This window comes from Malus sylvestris, chromosome 17 (genome assembly GCF_916048215.2).
Source record: "Malus sylvestris chromosome 17, drMalSylv7.2, whole genome shotgun sequence".
Lineage (NCBI taxonomy): Eukaryota > Viridiplantae > Streptophyta > Magnoliopsida > Rosales > Rosaceae > Malus > Malus sylvestris.
Genome location: NC_062276.1, coordinates 17,953,543 through 17,969,603, shown reverse-complemented (window position 1 = coordinate 17,969,603; position 16,061 = coordinate 17,953,543). Strand labels below are relative to the sequence as shown.

The window sequence follows — 16,061 nt, the reverse complement described above, 5'->3', positions numbered from 1 at the left end:
AATGTTTCATTTGCTGTAGTGCATCTATACTTCTGTACATAATTTTGCTAGTGTGGACTGTTCAGAAGGTTTCATGATTGGTCTTAATTGTTGAGCCTGACATGCCCAAAAGAACCCAAATATTTAATGCAGAAGTCTCTAAAACCCACAAATTTATGAAAAAGTTACATGAAATCTGAAAATTTTAATAAAATCAAATTATTTGAATCACAAATTCAAATAAGATGTTCACATCCAATAAATTTAGAATCTACCTAGAGTGATGCTCACTCGGGAAAACTGTCGCAAATAAGTGGGCGAGTTCTTTGTTGTAGCTACATCGCTTGGTTCAGATCAGATAGAGGACATGGGATATGTTGGTCTATGGAAGGAGATGAAAATGGTGATTTTTAGGTCCATCGTTGAAGAGCGAGAACGAGAATCTTTTTGTTCAAGCATGAGTTTTTTGTTGGAATCAAAATTAAGCAGGATGGAAAAGGTTAAGAAGAAAGTGCGATCCCACATGTCAGAAATTGCAGAAGTGAAATAAAAAAAATCAAGCAGGGGTAAAAGTGAGAGAACATTGTGTCTTAGAGTAAAATGTGTTTTAGTACATATTAATTTAGATGGATTCTAGTAAAGACCGAGTTCTGCGTACCATCAACTTGAGCCCAACCTTAACTCGGCTCCCCGGGATAAAATTTCATTGATTTTGGGCTCGAGTTGAAACTTCCTAACTCAAGCTCTAGATCTGGCCGGTCTAAAAGCGGACCCTCATCAAACTCGGCCTGGCCCATTCACATCCTGATTGCAAACTGAACTCTGGTGTAGATAGTAGAGTAAGCAGAGGAAGACGACTTTCGAACTTTCGTGAGAAGAAAGAAAGGAACTTCGGGCGTTCCAGCAACAATGAGCGAAGATGGTCCGAAGCTTTACGCCAACAAACCCAAGAAAGGTAAAAGCCCAACTTCTCTGCCAGTCATTTCTGCTTTTATCAAAATCAGAAGCAGCTTTTTCTCAACCGCTGTTGAAACCAGAATCTTGTTTGCTTTTCAGTAATTGGGGTTTTGGGATTTATTGATCGCTTTCTGTGTTTTCGAAAAACAGCGCAGCTGAAAAAGTTTCAGGATCAACACAAAGGGAAGGATTTTTCTTCGCCGTTGTCGCCGACAATGGCGGCGGCTCAGGCTTCGTCACCGCCGCCACCTCAGCCCCCGAAGGAGTCGTTTGCTCGGCGTTACAAGTTTCTCTGGCCTCTGCTCTTGACTGTCAATCTGGGCGTTGGAGGTTTATTCCCATTCTCTCATTCTTTGATTGAATCCTTTGTTGGGTTTTTTTTGTAATCATGATATCTGTTTGTGACAGAAAGTATGAGAGATGAAATGGGTTTTGAGATCATGGCTTGGAAATGGATTTTGGTGCTTATTAATGCATTCCTTGATGGCGGTTTTGTTTGTTAAGTTGTCGCTTAACTGCTAATCCACTCTGATTGTATATGTTTGGTCAGAACCCAAACCCAATTGTTCCACATAAAAGAAGAGAAGAAAAACATGGTGGGTTAGTTTAGTTGAATATCAGAGTGCACAACGAATAAGACTACAACTTAATAAGAATATTATTAAACAAACTATAATGCCGGAACGACTACAAAACCCTAAGGGACTACGTTGTGAATAGCTTAATTTCGAATGAATAACAAAGCACTCTATTTATAATAAACTAACCCTAAACCCTAATGCTAACGGGCTAAGCCCAGAAAACCAAATATTAAAGTAAACCTAAATACTAATATTTTCCAACATCCCCCGTCAAACTCATGGCGGTATACGACATGGGTTTGCAAACAAGCAGATGCAGACTAGCTCTGTTAGGCGAACAGACAGACAGGCAGGCTCTGCCGCAACGCGGACAGACAGACAGGCAGGCTCCGCCACAACGCGGACAGACAGACAGGCAGGTATGCAAACTTGACTTGACTTGCGAACTGGTGAACTTGCGAACTTGACTTGACTTGATTCTTGACTTGACTTGACTGGAAAACTGGCTAGAGTTGAGAGTATGGAAAGAACCCGTCACTAAACGGACGAGGTTTCCATATTTCAATTATACCAACAAACAACGAAAACAATTCCAAACAAGGCAACCAACAATTCTTGCGGGCCTAAAACAAACTTAAACCATATTTTTGACTTTTGCCCGTGGGGGCCTCAAAAAACTCCAAACAATTTTTTTTTCTTCTCTTTTTTTTTTTTTTTTTTTCCTCTCCTTTTTTTCTCTCTTCTTCTTTTTTCTTTCCTTTTTCTCTTTTCTGCTGGGCTTCTTCAGAACTGCAGCAACATGTTTCTTGGTCTTGTGCGGCGGTGAGTTCAGGAGGCAGTGCAACAAGGATGTGATGAGCAGCGGCAACCTGGGTGGATGGTGATTGGGTGCGCGGGACGACGGCAAGGGATCTGGGTGCAGGTGCAAGCAGGTTGTTCCGGTGGCAGCGTGGTGGTGATCTGATGAAGAAACGATGGCGGGTACGGTTCAGGCAGATGCGAGTGCAGGCTGGTGGTCTAGTGCGAGATGGTGGTGCGGTGGTTTAAGCAGGCGAGGTGCAGGGTTCATGTCACAGGGAACTGGACGCAGTGGAAGGTTCAGGTTTTTTGTTTTCTTCTGCAAACTAAACCAACAACAAAAAACTAGCATACAAACTGACAAATAACATACCAACCCGACCAAGCAGATTAAATCCCAAAGGATTGAACCTGCTCTGATACCAAGTTGAATATCAGAGTGCGGAACAAATAAAACCATAAACTAATAGAAATATTATTAAACAAATTGAATGCCGAAACGGCTACAAAAACCCTAACAAGCTACATTGTGAATAACTTAATTTCGAATGAATAACAAAACACTTTATTTATAATAATAAACTAACCCTAAACCCTAATGCTAACGGGCTAAGCCCCAAAAAACCAAATATTAAAGTAAACCTAAATACTAATATTTTCCAACAAGTTTATGATCTCGTGAGCTCCTGTTTTAAGTTTGTTTTAGAGGGAGAACTTCCGCTCGTGGGTTCATTCCATTTGGCATCGGAGTAGGTTCCACCGCGTGACGTGTAGGCTGGAGGATTGAAGTGCCTTTGGTATTATGTATGGGATTTGTATTGTGAATGTGCGGACTGAATACTGTTAGATGAGTGAATCAGGCAAGTATAATAGGTGGCCAATGAGGACGTCTTGAAAGAGTAGAGAGTTTTGGTGCAGTGTATGAACTATTTGGCATGTGTTTCTTTCTTGGAAGTTGGTTGTGTAGGTGTAAGTTCTGCCCTTCACCCTTTGTGGTCGTTATTCAAAATTTAATTATATGAATCAAGTGGGGAAAACCTTTGAACTTTTTTCCTGTTCCAACTTTGACTTTGAAAGAATGAGTTTTATTTTGAATTTTTCCGTGAAGGGAATTGAGTGTACCTGCCGAGGAGAGCATGACCACTGTTAGCTCTGAATTGTTATGACATATAATTGGAATGTTTTCTCATTGTTGCTCCTATTTGCTGAAGTCGCGTGAAATTTGTCATGAGAAGTGATGATTGGTAGTACATTAATGTTTATTTATGAGGAAGAAGGGTAGATTGGATGTCTAAATCATGGTGTGCGTGATGCTTGCAAATAATTACCAATCCCAAAACACGTTTGAGAGTGCCTACTTTACACTGATGATTGCTACTCGTATGTAGTTAATTAGATAGATGGAGTTTTATTTTCCCAGCATTATACTTCCACTAATAATCGCGAATACAAAAAGAAGGTGGGGGGATTGTAGGCTGTATCAGCTTTCAAGACGTGAATTGTATCTGATGGAAATTGTATCAGCATAAGCTTAAAATAACTCTGGCGGCTTTTAACTTTCTCTTGAACTTTTTCCTCACATGTACTACATGACAAGATCTACTGAGGAAGGGTAGTTTGTATGTTACATAGTACAATGCTATAAGCTCATAGTAAACTTCAAGATATCAAGTTTATTACATTAATCTTTCTATCGTTGTGCGACTATGATGGCTTGCAGCATTAGTTCAACTTCTGTTGTTGATTACAAGAACATGGCCATTGTGTTACTAGGGATGCTGATACTTAATGGCCGTTGTGCAACTAGGGATGCTGATGGGTAAAATAAAGAGAGGAGAAATTTGCCATTTAGCGTAGGTTGCACTTCACAATTTTGTTTTAGCAGCAGTTCAATTGAAAGACCTTGTTCATCAGTGAGGAACCTTATTATAGACCAAATGCAACTAACTTTGTGAACTTGACCAGCATAGAATGTCTTCTTACCAGATCGTTATCCCTGTTAATATGAACCGGCTATTTACAGTCTGCATTCTCTGCCTCTGTTTGCGACAGAAAAGGGATGAAGTTTTTTGAAACATTTTGAAACTCTAAACCTGGCTTTCCTTTAGTTTACCTGCCCATGATTCTATTAACACTTGTGCGTATGGATGTAGGATGTGCTAGAGTGCAAATTACCTCACTAGGAATATGATTGCTGCAATACTTTATTTGCTTCTTTCTTGCATAATTATGGATCTTAATGGACTCTTATTTTGACACTGATGTTTGGAATTACTTTTGTAGCTTACCTGTTTATGAGAACAAAAAGGAAAGACATAGAGGAAAACGTGATTGCTACAGTTTCAACAACAGCTCAAACAACTACTACTGAGAAACCCCTACTACCTTCACCAACCATCACAGAGCCCATAAAACTGCTGGAACCAATCCCGGAGGATCACCAACACCAACTTTTCAAGTGGATGCTGGAAGAGAAAAGAAAGGTTAAACCAAAAGATCCTGAAGAGATGAAGCACCTTGATGAGGAGAAAGCAATTCTTAAACAGTTTCTCCGGGCGAAATGTCTTCCAACAATCTAACAGAAATAGCCATTTCTCCTGATTTGACTGGTTTGCTGTATTTCCTTGATTCGTCTCTAGAGTGGATCGTGTCGTGCTGCACAAATTTAACTGTCATTGTCCATTGAAGAAGGTTCTGAAAATCGTCTTTCCTTTGTGTAATACAAAGATTATTGTTCATTTGTTTTTTTTGAATAAAAGATTATTGTTTATTTGAATCAGTGAATATGTGGTGCTTTTGGACCTGGGATTGTGCTCGTCATTCTTTACAAATCAGTCATCAGTGTGAGGTCTGGTTGGGACAAAAGTTTGCAAACGTGGGCATACTTGAGAAAGCTTTCGCATAATCTGAAACAAGAAAGGACAATGAAGAAACCTTTCCGCCACCGATTTTCGCTGTGAAGATGGTGATTTTTATTTGAGCAAATTGATGTTTATCCTTCTGAACTATCACGTAATTGTTAATTTACCTCATTAATTTTTTTTTTTATTCAGCCATTGCATCCTTTGAGTAAATTGACAATCACCTGATAGTTTGGAGTTAAACGGCAGAAACCTTTCCACGACTTCACTATTGCAAAATACACACAAGCTAGACTATTGCAATGATTCCAAAACCCCATGGTTTGGAGACGATCAACAAATATATCCAAAATATTCTCTTGGATTCTGAAGATACGGTGGAAAGTTAACCAAATGGGAGCCGATTAAGAGCCCAATTATTTGATGAAATGATGATGTATGTGAATAAAGTATTAATTATTTTACCTATAAAATGATGACATCACCTGACTAAATATATAAGGCTAATCATAAGTTAGGTTAGTTTGAAGTTTGAACAAGGAAATAAAAGCAAGGCTGCATAAAAAAGATGGGCAATAACAAATGGTCCATTCATGTAATTGGATATAATTTGAATTGGGTAATTGGGAAACTAGTTACTAGTTAAGTGAAAGAAGCATAAAGTAATGAATTAACATTACAATTGTTGTAAATGGAGGTATGAATGACTATAGTAATAGGCAACTAAATATGACCGTAGCTTTACAATGTTGTTAGAGAAAAAGTCTTGGTAAGATTGCTAGGTTGAAAAACGTGACCAACCAAATATGATCAAGAAAGAATGAAAACCTCTCTATATAAAAAGGTATTTGCATCATTGAAGATCCTTTTACTTTATCTTCTTACTTCTGTACGACTAATGTTCTTAAAGCTAATATACATCTTATTATATAACTATTATTATTATTGGCAGAAAATCTAACAGCTATGTAAACAGCCTCTGAATTCCAACTTCTTGACCTTGGATTGAAACACTTCATTCTTAAAAGTTGTTCGTCCGCTAGTACCTATAACACATCCAAATTTTAGAAAAATCCAATAGTGCGATCGGCACAGATGTTTGAAGCACGAACCCAGTTTCCAATTCCGTAGCAAACTGGACAACCATCTTATGAGTGCCAAAACCCCATTATTCAATAGCTCAGATTGATATGGTTTCTTCATGAAAGTTGTTCTTTATCCTCCTATCCATATCATTATAAAATTTGGGTCAAATCCAAAGGTTTGTTCTTCCTATAATTCTCAGACATTGCCATTGATAAATGACCAAGGTTAGAACGAAAAAGGGAAGTATAGTGAATTAATATTTACTTTTTCCTTATCATTATTAATCTTGTTAATAATGTGATTGGTGCCGTATAATCGTCCATCGTACATTAATATAAATGGTATGGATTGATCACCCTCACCCTTCATATATATATATATATATATATACACATACATGTGTGTGTGTGGCACTGTCACCCTTCTTATAATAACAATTATTGTCTTTAAGTTTGATATTTATGTGAATGGTGCTGAATTAAAGCCCTTGTCACAATCATTACTTATTTAAAGCAATTTATTTATAGTAGCTAGAATTACCTCCTTCTTCTTTAATTTATTTATTGTACTACATTTTGTTATGATGAATATATACAGGACCCGAGGTTCCTTGTTCAAATTAGAACATGAAGTTTCTTGATCCTCATCATATAAAATGATTGGACATAAAGTTCCATCATATGAAATGATCAGACATGAAGTTTCTTGATCCTCATCATATAAAATGATTGGACCTGAAGTTCCATCATTTAAAAAGATCGGACCTGAAGTTCCTTGATCCTCATCATATAAAATGATTGGACTAGAAGTTCCTTGATTCCTGTGAATGAAGACCATAAGTTCCTTAATCCATGTACCGATTAAGTATGGGCATGAATTCCAAAAATATGAACTTAAAGGTTCTAATGAGGTCGATATCGAGAATAAATTTGGAGTACATATGAATAATGTTTTGACCTAAAGTTCCAAAATAATAATGTTAAGAACTTGAAGTTCTAACATTTTGTGTAGACGTGTGTTATATATGGTATGAATTAATTATCGCAAGTTCCGTCATACCTGAATGTCGTCCTTTTTGCAATAAGAAAATGGTGAACTTAACAAAGCTCAATTTTGTCCCCATCATCATTATAGGCAACAAATATTTTCATGGATTTATGATGGCTGAGAATTCATGTAAAAGCATTTATTTGATATTAGGAAACATCTTTGCTTACAAACTCATGATACATATTAATGAAACCAGAAGTTTCCATAGATTTTCATATCTAATGAAATGAACCAGAAGTTTCAAGCATGTATAAAACTAGAAAACATGAAATTTTTCTATATATATACCAAATGACGGAAGCCAAATATATATATGGATATGAGAAGCTCAAGATATTTGATGAGAATCAAGTCAAGATTTATAGGGAATCGGAACCCAAATGAATCACTTATAATTACATAAATAATTAAAATCAAATTGAAAATAGGTGTAATGTTCATTATAAAGTAATGAATTATGTAGATATTTATTTGCAAATAATTTTATTTAAATTGGAAACCAACTTACAATTTCGTCTATTGACGATTGATAAAGAAAACGATGGAGCACGCAGGCATCCTTGATTGAAAATTAAAATACAAGTGTTTGATAGTTTTGGTGAATGGAGAATGGAGCTGAACTATGACTTCTGTTCTTTTTAGAAGTCGCAGAGAGTCTCAGCTTGTTCGACGAATGTCCCCTCCTTCTGTGAATTCGCCCCTCTTTTGTAGAGAGAGGGATGATAATTGAGATCCGGGAATCTCGCTTTGCCTGTGCTGTGTGCTGGAAAGGTACCAAAGGCTGATGAAATTGTCGGACCACTGTAGAATCACGCTTCTTCTTTTCTGAAATGAAATGATGGCTACTGTTGATGAATAGTGAAAAAGTGATTTTACTATTCATGAATAGTAAAATGTCTGGAATGATTGTTGATGACTGCTACTGCTTTTGATGTCTTCTTCTGATAATTATTACATGGTAAAACTGTTTATTCACATGCTGATTACAAATCAAATGGGTCCTGGGAATCCTGATAATCTGCCCATAGGGTCTTCTGGCTAGCTGGATCGGTAGGATGTTGTGATGAAGCATCTGATGAAATTGAACTTGAATCTTCGTCTTCATCTTCACTGTCTAGTAAAGCTGCTTTTGCTATAAGCTTATCTGCCATTTTCAATAATTGTGAGGATTTCCCTTTCTTCTTCGAACTTGAAGTTTTTGATGATTTGGATTTTCCTTTGAGAGATGATGAATGACTAATGTCTGATAGTGATTGGGTATTTTCTGGGATTTCTGGCAATGCCTGTGTCGATGTTGTTGGTGGAGATATCATTGGAACAGGTGTAATTGGAAATTCTAATGAGACTAAACTGACAATTTTTCCATAGTCGAATTTATCCCACCACTTGACCCATCTGGCTCTGTAAATTTCACCTGTTTCATACTCATAATTCCATTTAAAAATCAAAGGGACTTTATATTTAGCCATAAATAATGAAAGAAGGGTAATTCTATCATCGAAACGGCTTCTGTCAAAATGCTTCTAGAAACCAGATGAAAGGAATTGCATGAGTTCTTCGGGTAGTAGGCTAGCAGTTGGGCCGTGAGCTAACCACTAGTTTGGAAACCAAGCTAGAAAGTTCATCCTGAAACTTTTATCAAATGTAACAAACCATGAATGACTAAAGTCAGATGTTTGGTGAAGAAATATGTTGTTCCAGGCTTGGATGTAGTCAAAATAACTATATTTGTTGTTTGGGATGAGTTCATGTTTGGTGTGAAGTTGTTTGGTATGATAGAGAGGGAGTCCCCAATCTTGTTCGGTAAGAAATTTGCCAATATGGAGTGAGTGGTAAAGAAGTTTAATTGGATAGGTGGTGCTGTAAATGGGTTTAATGGAAACTCTTTCGGTCTCACTGAGAATGGCTTGGTAATATTGGAGGGTTTTGAAAGATTCAGTTGGGACATAGTGGAAATTGGGGTGTAAGATGGCTTTAACTATTTTGTCTGGCGATTGCCTTTTGTTAATGTGATTTGGAATGCAGAAAAGTTGTTCCATAGGATGTTTCTTAACATATGGGGATGTTTTAGCAAAGCTCGGTGTTCTTGGGGTTGAATGTGATGGCATTGATGAATATGAGTCATATGGGCTGGTTAATGCCGTTTGTTAATTTGGTCGGAATTGGCCAACGGTTGATCCTAAAGGAGATCCTAAGGGAACAAATCTGTTGGTAATGGCTAGGGCCGATGATGAGGAATCGGGAATAGATTCCTGTTTTACTGGTGGTGGAGGTGGAAGAGTGGCTGGAAGCCTCATCTGACTATTGCTGTTTTTCCCTGACATTCTTCCCCTGCAGAAATTCTCTTGTTAAAAAAATCTGGAATGCAGTTATGGCTGCCTTTAATGTATTCAATATCAAAATAAAAAATGCTTAATATGGCTTGCCATCGTGCAAAAATCTGTTTGGATGCAATGTTTTGAACATCTTTTTATAAAACATGTTTTGCAGATTTGCAATTGACATGAACTAAAAATTTTTGATTTAATCAATCATCTTGAAATTTACTAATGCATAATACAATAGATAGTATCTCTTTCTTTATAGTACTATAATTAGTTTGTGCCAGATTCCAAACTCCTGAATGGAAACGAACAATCTATTCAGGAGACTCAGAAGAAGTTTTTTGTTTGAGGATACCTCCATAACCTGCATCAGATGCATCAGTTTCAACTATTTTAAAAGAGTTGGGAGTTGGAATGCCAAGATAGGGCAATGTCTTAACATGAGTTTTAATCTGTTTGACAATGGAAGTATGAATGGTAGACCATGCTGGAGGATTATCTTTAAGACGATCAAACAATGGTTTACATTGTTGACGAAGATGAGGATAAAATTCTGAAACATAATTTAATGATCCAAGGAATCTTTGAAGTTGGGTTTTATCAGTGATCTGATCTGGAAATTTATCAGCAAATTGAATAACTCGATCTATTGGTTGGATGGTAGACTGATGGATGTTATAACCTAAAAATCTAACATTAGTCTGAAACAGTTTAATCTTAGAGGCTGATACAACTAATCCATTGGACTTAATAATTCTAGCAAATAAATGCAAATGTTTCCAATGTTCGTCTATTGACTTTGAATATATAAGCACATCATCAATATAAACAATCAAAAAATGACTATATTGATTAAAAATTTCATTCATAATATTTTGAAATTCACTTGGTGCATTCTTTAAACCGAAAGGCATTACATTCCATTCATGATGTCCAAAAGGAGTTACAAAAGCTGTTTTGTATTTATCATTTTCATGAATTTGAATTTGCCAAAAGCCTGATTTCATATCAAATTTTGAAAAAAATAACTGCTTGAGAAAGTCTCTTTATCAAATCTCTTTTGTTGGGAATTGGATACCGAATCCATTCCAAAACTTCATTCAATGGTTTATAGTTAATAACTAATATGGGAGTTCCTCTTTCTAATTCTGCGTTTTTCTGAACATAAAATGCAGGACATGACCAAGGTGACTTGCTCTTACGGATAATTCCTTTATTAAGAAGTTCTTGGATTTCTGTTTTACAGAATTCCATGACTTCTTGACTCATCTGGATAGGTCTAGCCTTAGTAGGTATTTTAGATTCATTAAACTCTTTTATATAAGGAAGTTTAACTATGTATTGTTTACGGTGCAAAAAAGCATTGGGGATATCAGAACAGATTTCATTAATAAGTTTCTTTTGAAATTTGTCAATTGTGTCTAACAAAGTTTTATTTGTTAGCTGTTCTTTAATTCTTTTGTGATTGATTTCTTCTTTTAAGAAATTAATGTGTTGTGACTTATTAGTGATAATACTAATAGTGTTTGAAATACTATTTTTTTGTAAATGTCTTAATTTTTTGAGATATGTTTCCAGACAGAACTCAAATACGACCTTTTGTCCTAAGACTCTGGTGGTAATCCTATTGTGATGTACCTTAAAAGGATATATAAGTGCTAAAAATGGGAGACCTAAAATAACTAGGTCAGAAATATTTCTTATTAGAACAAATGGGGTTTTGAAACAAACATCATTTTGGCAAACATGTGCTTTTGGTATTTCATATTTCAAATGCATTGGTGACTGGTTTGCAGCACTAAGTATTTCTGTAGACTTATGAAAATATCTAGTAGGTATTAACCCTACTTGAATACAATTCAAGTCTGCACCTGAATCGATTAAAGATATGGTTTCTAAATGAAAATCTTCAATTATTATTTTAATTTTAGAATACTATTTTTGAATTCTTATTTTGTCTAAAAGACTTAAGACTAAATTATCTGTGGATTGAGAACTTGTATCTGAACTGGAGGAAGAACTGGCAAGTTCTTCATCATGAGGATTTACTAACAAATGTGTTTGAACCTTACTAAGTTGTGTTCGAACTTCTATATTTTCGGATTTTATAAGCCTAATTTCTTCTTTGATTTTATTAACTTCCCGCTAGAGATCTTTGATAATAATTTCTTTTTTACTCTTATTAAATCTTTCTAAGGTTGTGCTAAGAGAGATTTTGGGAGTAGAATGAATTTGGCTAGTGCCTGGTTCGTCTGAGGAAACTAATTTCTTTAGTTTTTTGAGAGAAAAAGATTTAAGTTCTGGGTCATCGACTTTACTTATTAGTTCAAGTAAAAAATCTTCTTGTTCTTCTTGTTTATTAAGGACTAAGATTTTGTTATTGCAACAAGAATCTACACATCCTACCTTGATATTTGGAGATGAACTATTGCTCAATGAATTATTATTGGAAGAGGATAATTCCAAATCATCTTCTGATTGAATATGATCTGTATCTTTTAATTCCAAAACTTGGATTAATTGAAGTTTTTCTTCCTCAGAGATCTTCAACTGGTTGATAGTTTTCTTTACTCTACATTTGTTGGCATAATGACCAAATTTGCCACACTTGTAACATTTGCCCCTCTGGGTTTGGTCTTTTGGAAATTTCTTGGAAGGCTTCTTCTTCCATTTTGAATGTTTAGGTTTTTCATAAAATTCATTTCTTTGAAAATCCTTATTATTATTTCTGTTGTATTTAGAATATCTTTTGGAATATTTGTTGGATACCTATTGTAGATATCTGTCCTTTTCTTTTTGTTGGAATGAGCAATAGGGGGTAATCCGTATTGTTCACAGAACGTTCCTAACTCATACTTAGCAATGAATTTATCTTTATTAACTTGTTTTGAAATTTTCATATCGATACACATTTCAAGCCTTCTTTCTGGATAATATTAATTATATTTCCATAAGTAAGGGTATGATATGGTATGATTCCTTCTTTGTTTACTAAAACATTTCGGATTTTATGTGCAAAAAAATTTGGTAATCCATTTATAAATTTTTCTTTCCAAAATGGTTGATTACTGTCTTCTCTGAGCATGACTCTAGACATGAATACATCTTTGTACCATCTAAAGTCGCTTAGAGTTAGACGTCTTAGATTGCTGAGTTGATCATGAATCCTGGAGGTGACATTACTAGGTGTTCCTATGAAGTGTTCTATGATTGTGAAAAGAAGTGTGTTAATTGCGTCAGGGACGCCTTGTCCAATATGTTCATCAAAATTGGTATTCCTTCTTCATCTTTTTTAACAACATTTAAAATTTCATTTCTGGATTGTTCAGTGAGATGTTTCTCCCACCAGGAATGAAGCATTTCGGTGAATCCAGTGACCAAAAGGTCGACGATTTAGGATTGGCTGAGATTATAATTGGTAATATAACTATTAGGAACCATGGACATATGTTGGAGCTTATTAAGAAGCTCTTGTTTTGACAAACCATCTATTCTCCATTCATAGAGTTTATCAGAAGAAACTGAGAATTGGTTTTGAATGTTTCTTTCTTCAAATTAAATATCAAGAGGGGTTGGTCTGGGATACCAGTTTTTTGTAAGAGATGTAGGATTGATGCGTCGATGATTAATTGTTTTGAGTTCAAGGTTCTGAAAAGCTTGTTCAACTTTTCAAATGGAATCTGTACCAGTGTCTGGTTCAGAGGATGGAAGTGATGATTCTGATTGAGATTCATCAGGATGATTTATGGTTTGGACAATTTTTTCTTTCTTTAATTCAAGTCATAATTGATCAATTTTTTGACTTGTGGAGGTTGAGGATGATTTCAAGGCTACTGCCTTTGAAGAGGATTCTGAGAAATGTACTAAAGGTTTTTCTTTGATTTTTTAGATAGAAAGGTTATCAATCTTTGTCTCAATTTTATGTAATTGTTTACCAATTGTATGAAGACTCTGATTGGTAAAATTATTTTGTTCAATAAGTGGTTTGGTTCCTGCATCTTCTTTCGGGATTTTGAAAGGAGTTGCTGGAATCTGTTTATTAGCAGTTGTGATGAGAATAGTTTCTTATGAGGGATGACTGGAAGAGACAATAGTCTTGTCTTCTTTAAGCCAATTTTCTTTAGTTATTACTTCAAGTTTTTTGTCAGACTCGTAGTACTTCTCAACCTAATCGAAAAAAAATACTTCAAATCTATGAGTTTCCATAAAGGTATTCCATTTTTTATAAATTTCTGATTTTTCTTCTTGAGTGTATTTGTTTCGGAAAATATTCATCCGTAGAATATTCTCTTCGGCTACAATATCAGCATTGAGCCTTTTACTATTCTTTTTAAATGGTTTGTTTAAAACTAAAAGTTGATGATGAACATGACTTGTTTCAAAGTCAGATTCAGTAGGAGAAGTTTGTCCTCCTTGTTCTTGAGTTTGGGGTTGATAGACTGGATGTGTCACTTAAGAGGCTGTTTTTACTGATTTTAGTTTGATATTGATCAAATCATTGATTAATTCTTGTTAAGTTACTGATGAACTAGTGTCTACTGATTTTAATTTCCTATTGGCTAGTGAATTAATTAACTCTTGATCCTGACCCATCCTATCGGTTGGTATGGATCCAGAAAAAAGAATTTCTGCTAGGAGCAAATGATTTTTGTGAGTGGACTGACTCACAAGACCTTCTGGCTGGATGATCAAAATTAATTTTAACAGTCCCATCAAAATACTGTTCTATATTATCTAAATTTACTAGACTATTCTGGATAGCTACTGGCTTACTTTCATTAATTAAACACCAGTCTGAAGGTAGACTAATATCTGACCACCTAATGGTTCTTGGTACTTTAATGTTTACATTTTCTTGATTGGTTTGAATTAAAAGTGTATGATCTCTCAGACTTTTGGTTAAAGCCTGAAAGTTCATATTTGTGCCAGTGACTTTATAGTAGACTCGATAGATTAATGCCAAGGGTTGTGTTCCTTCAAGGACTTGGTATCCTGAAGTTTTAATATTCAAAGTGAGTGCTTTCAGCATATGTGGGCCTGAAAGGCTTATGGTGAGGTCTGGAAAACAATCAAAGTGGATAAGTCCATTATAGAGACTCGACTCTATCATACCAAGTAGCTATCACTAAACTTAGTGAATCTAGCATCTCAGAGACATAACAAAATAGAGGTATTAAGACCTTTTCTTGTTAATGGTTTTATGGCTATTTGAACTAAGCCTATATGAATGTAATTATGACCATCTTTCCTATGGGATTTAATTTGTTCAGAAGAAAACAATTGACAAGTCTTATGTTCTTTACTAAGAGCATAAGCTTTATATATATATATATATATATATATATATATATATATATATACACACACATACATACAGGTGCAAACACATGAGTTACAACTACAAAAACGAAAGAAAAAAAGGGAGCTTTCACAAAGGTTGACCATGTGAAGCCTTAGTACTTGGTAGAATTCCAGAAGGATAAGGCACTGTAGATTGCTAATGTGAAGCCTCAGTACTTGGTAAAACCCTTGAAGAGGGAGGCACTGGAGATTGATCATGTGATGCCTTAGTACTTGGCAGAACTCCAGAAGAAGAAGGCACCAGAGGTTGATCATTTGAAGTTTCAGTCCTTGGTAGAACTCCAAACGGTAGAGAGACAATGGGTGCCTTCAAAATAGAACCACGAACCTCTTATGGTCACTTTGAATTCGACTTTCAGATTTCTGTAACTGGTCAAGCTTTCGTTTCATGTTCATTGAGTAATTATTTGCAAGTATGTGCAACTCTTTATTCTCATGCTTGAGTCCTCTAATCTCTCATCTAAAACTTGCCACCTTAGCCATTAATGATTCAACTTGGTGAGTTCGATCAAGTAGACGTTGACCTATGTTGGATACAGAACTGGCACACAGAACACTGAAAGCCAAAAAGTCTTGAATAGCTAATTCATCAAATATTTTTTAAAGTGTTATTTTCTCTTTGAGAGCGACAATGATCCTAGCTACTACTGTGGCAATTATATCATTCTTCATTATAGAGTCCCTAACTGTAAGAGGACCATTAGAGGATAAGAAGAATGGGCGCCTGATATTGTCTTGAAGAGGCACGTTTGTATCTTCCACAACATTCAAATAAAAATAACAATCAGATGGCAAGCCATTTTTAGAAATGATGAAAGAAAAGGAATCCAGATAAATTGAAATCTCATAAATTCAATAGGGTTGATTTCCACAGGCGGCAACTTTCTGAGCATGCATTTTGGATACAATTGATGCCTCTATAAAAGAAGAGCCAACAAGGCCACTTATTCAAAGATCAAAGAAACACCGCTCTTTGAATTTCAAAAGTTGGATTTTTTTTAACAAAGTTCATTGGCTTTTTTCAAGCACAATCTCAGGTTTCTGGATATTAAGGACAACTTTAT

The 16,061-nt window shown here is 35.5% G+C and overlaps 1 protein-coding gene across 4 annotated transcripts; it reads left to right on the top strand.

Annotated features, from left to right (window-relative positions):
- The first annotated feature begins 632 nt into the window (after nucleotides 1–632).
- LOC126609838 (uncharacterized) lies at nucleotides 633–5,439 on the top strand. 4 transcript variants are annotated; one of them, XM_050277762.1, is made up of 5 exons: nucleotides 633–934; nucleotides 1,036–1,266; nucleotides 4,599–5,006; nucleotides 5,096–5,280; nucleotides 5,369–5,439. In XM_050277762.1, the coding sequence occupies exons 1-3, from the start codon at nucleotides 889–891 to the stop codon at nucleotides 4,892–4,894; spliced, it is 573 nt and encodes a 190-aa protein (XP_050133719.1). In that variant the 5' UTR covers nucleotides 633–888; the 3' UTR covers nucleotides 4,895–5,006; nucleotides 5,096–5,280; nucleotides 5,369–5,439. The 4 variants fall into 4 exon arrangements, with proteins under 4 accessions (XP_050133719.1, XP_050133718.1, XP_050133720.1 ...); XM_050277761.1 differs by having other exon boundaries at nucleotides 5,096–5,439; XM_050277765.1 differs by having other exon boundaries at nucleotides 640–934; nucleotides 1,087–1,266; nucleotides 5,096–5,439.
- Nucleotides 5,440–16,061: the final 10,622 nt, after the last annotated feature.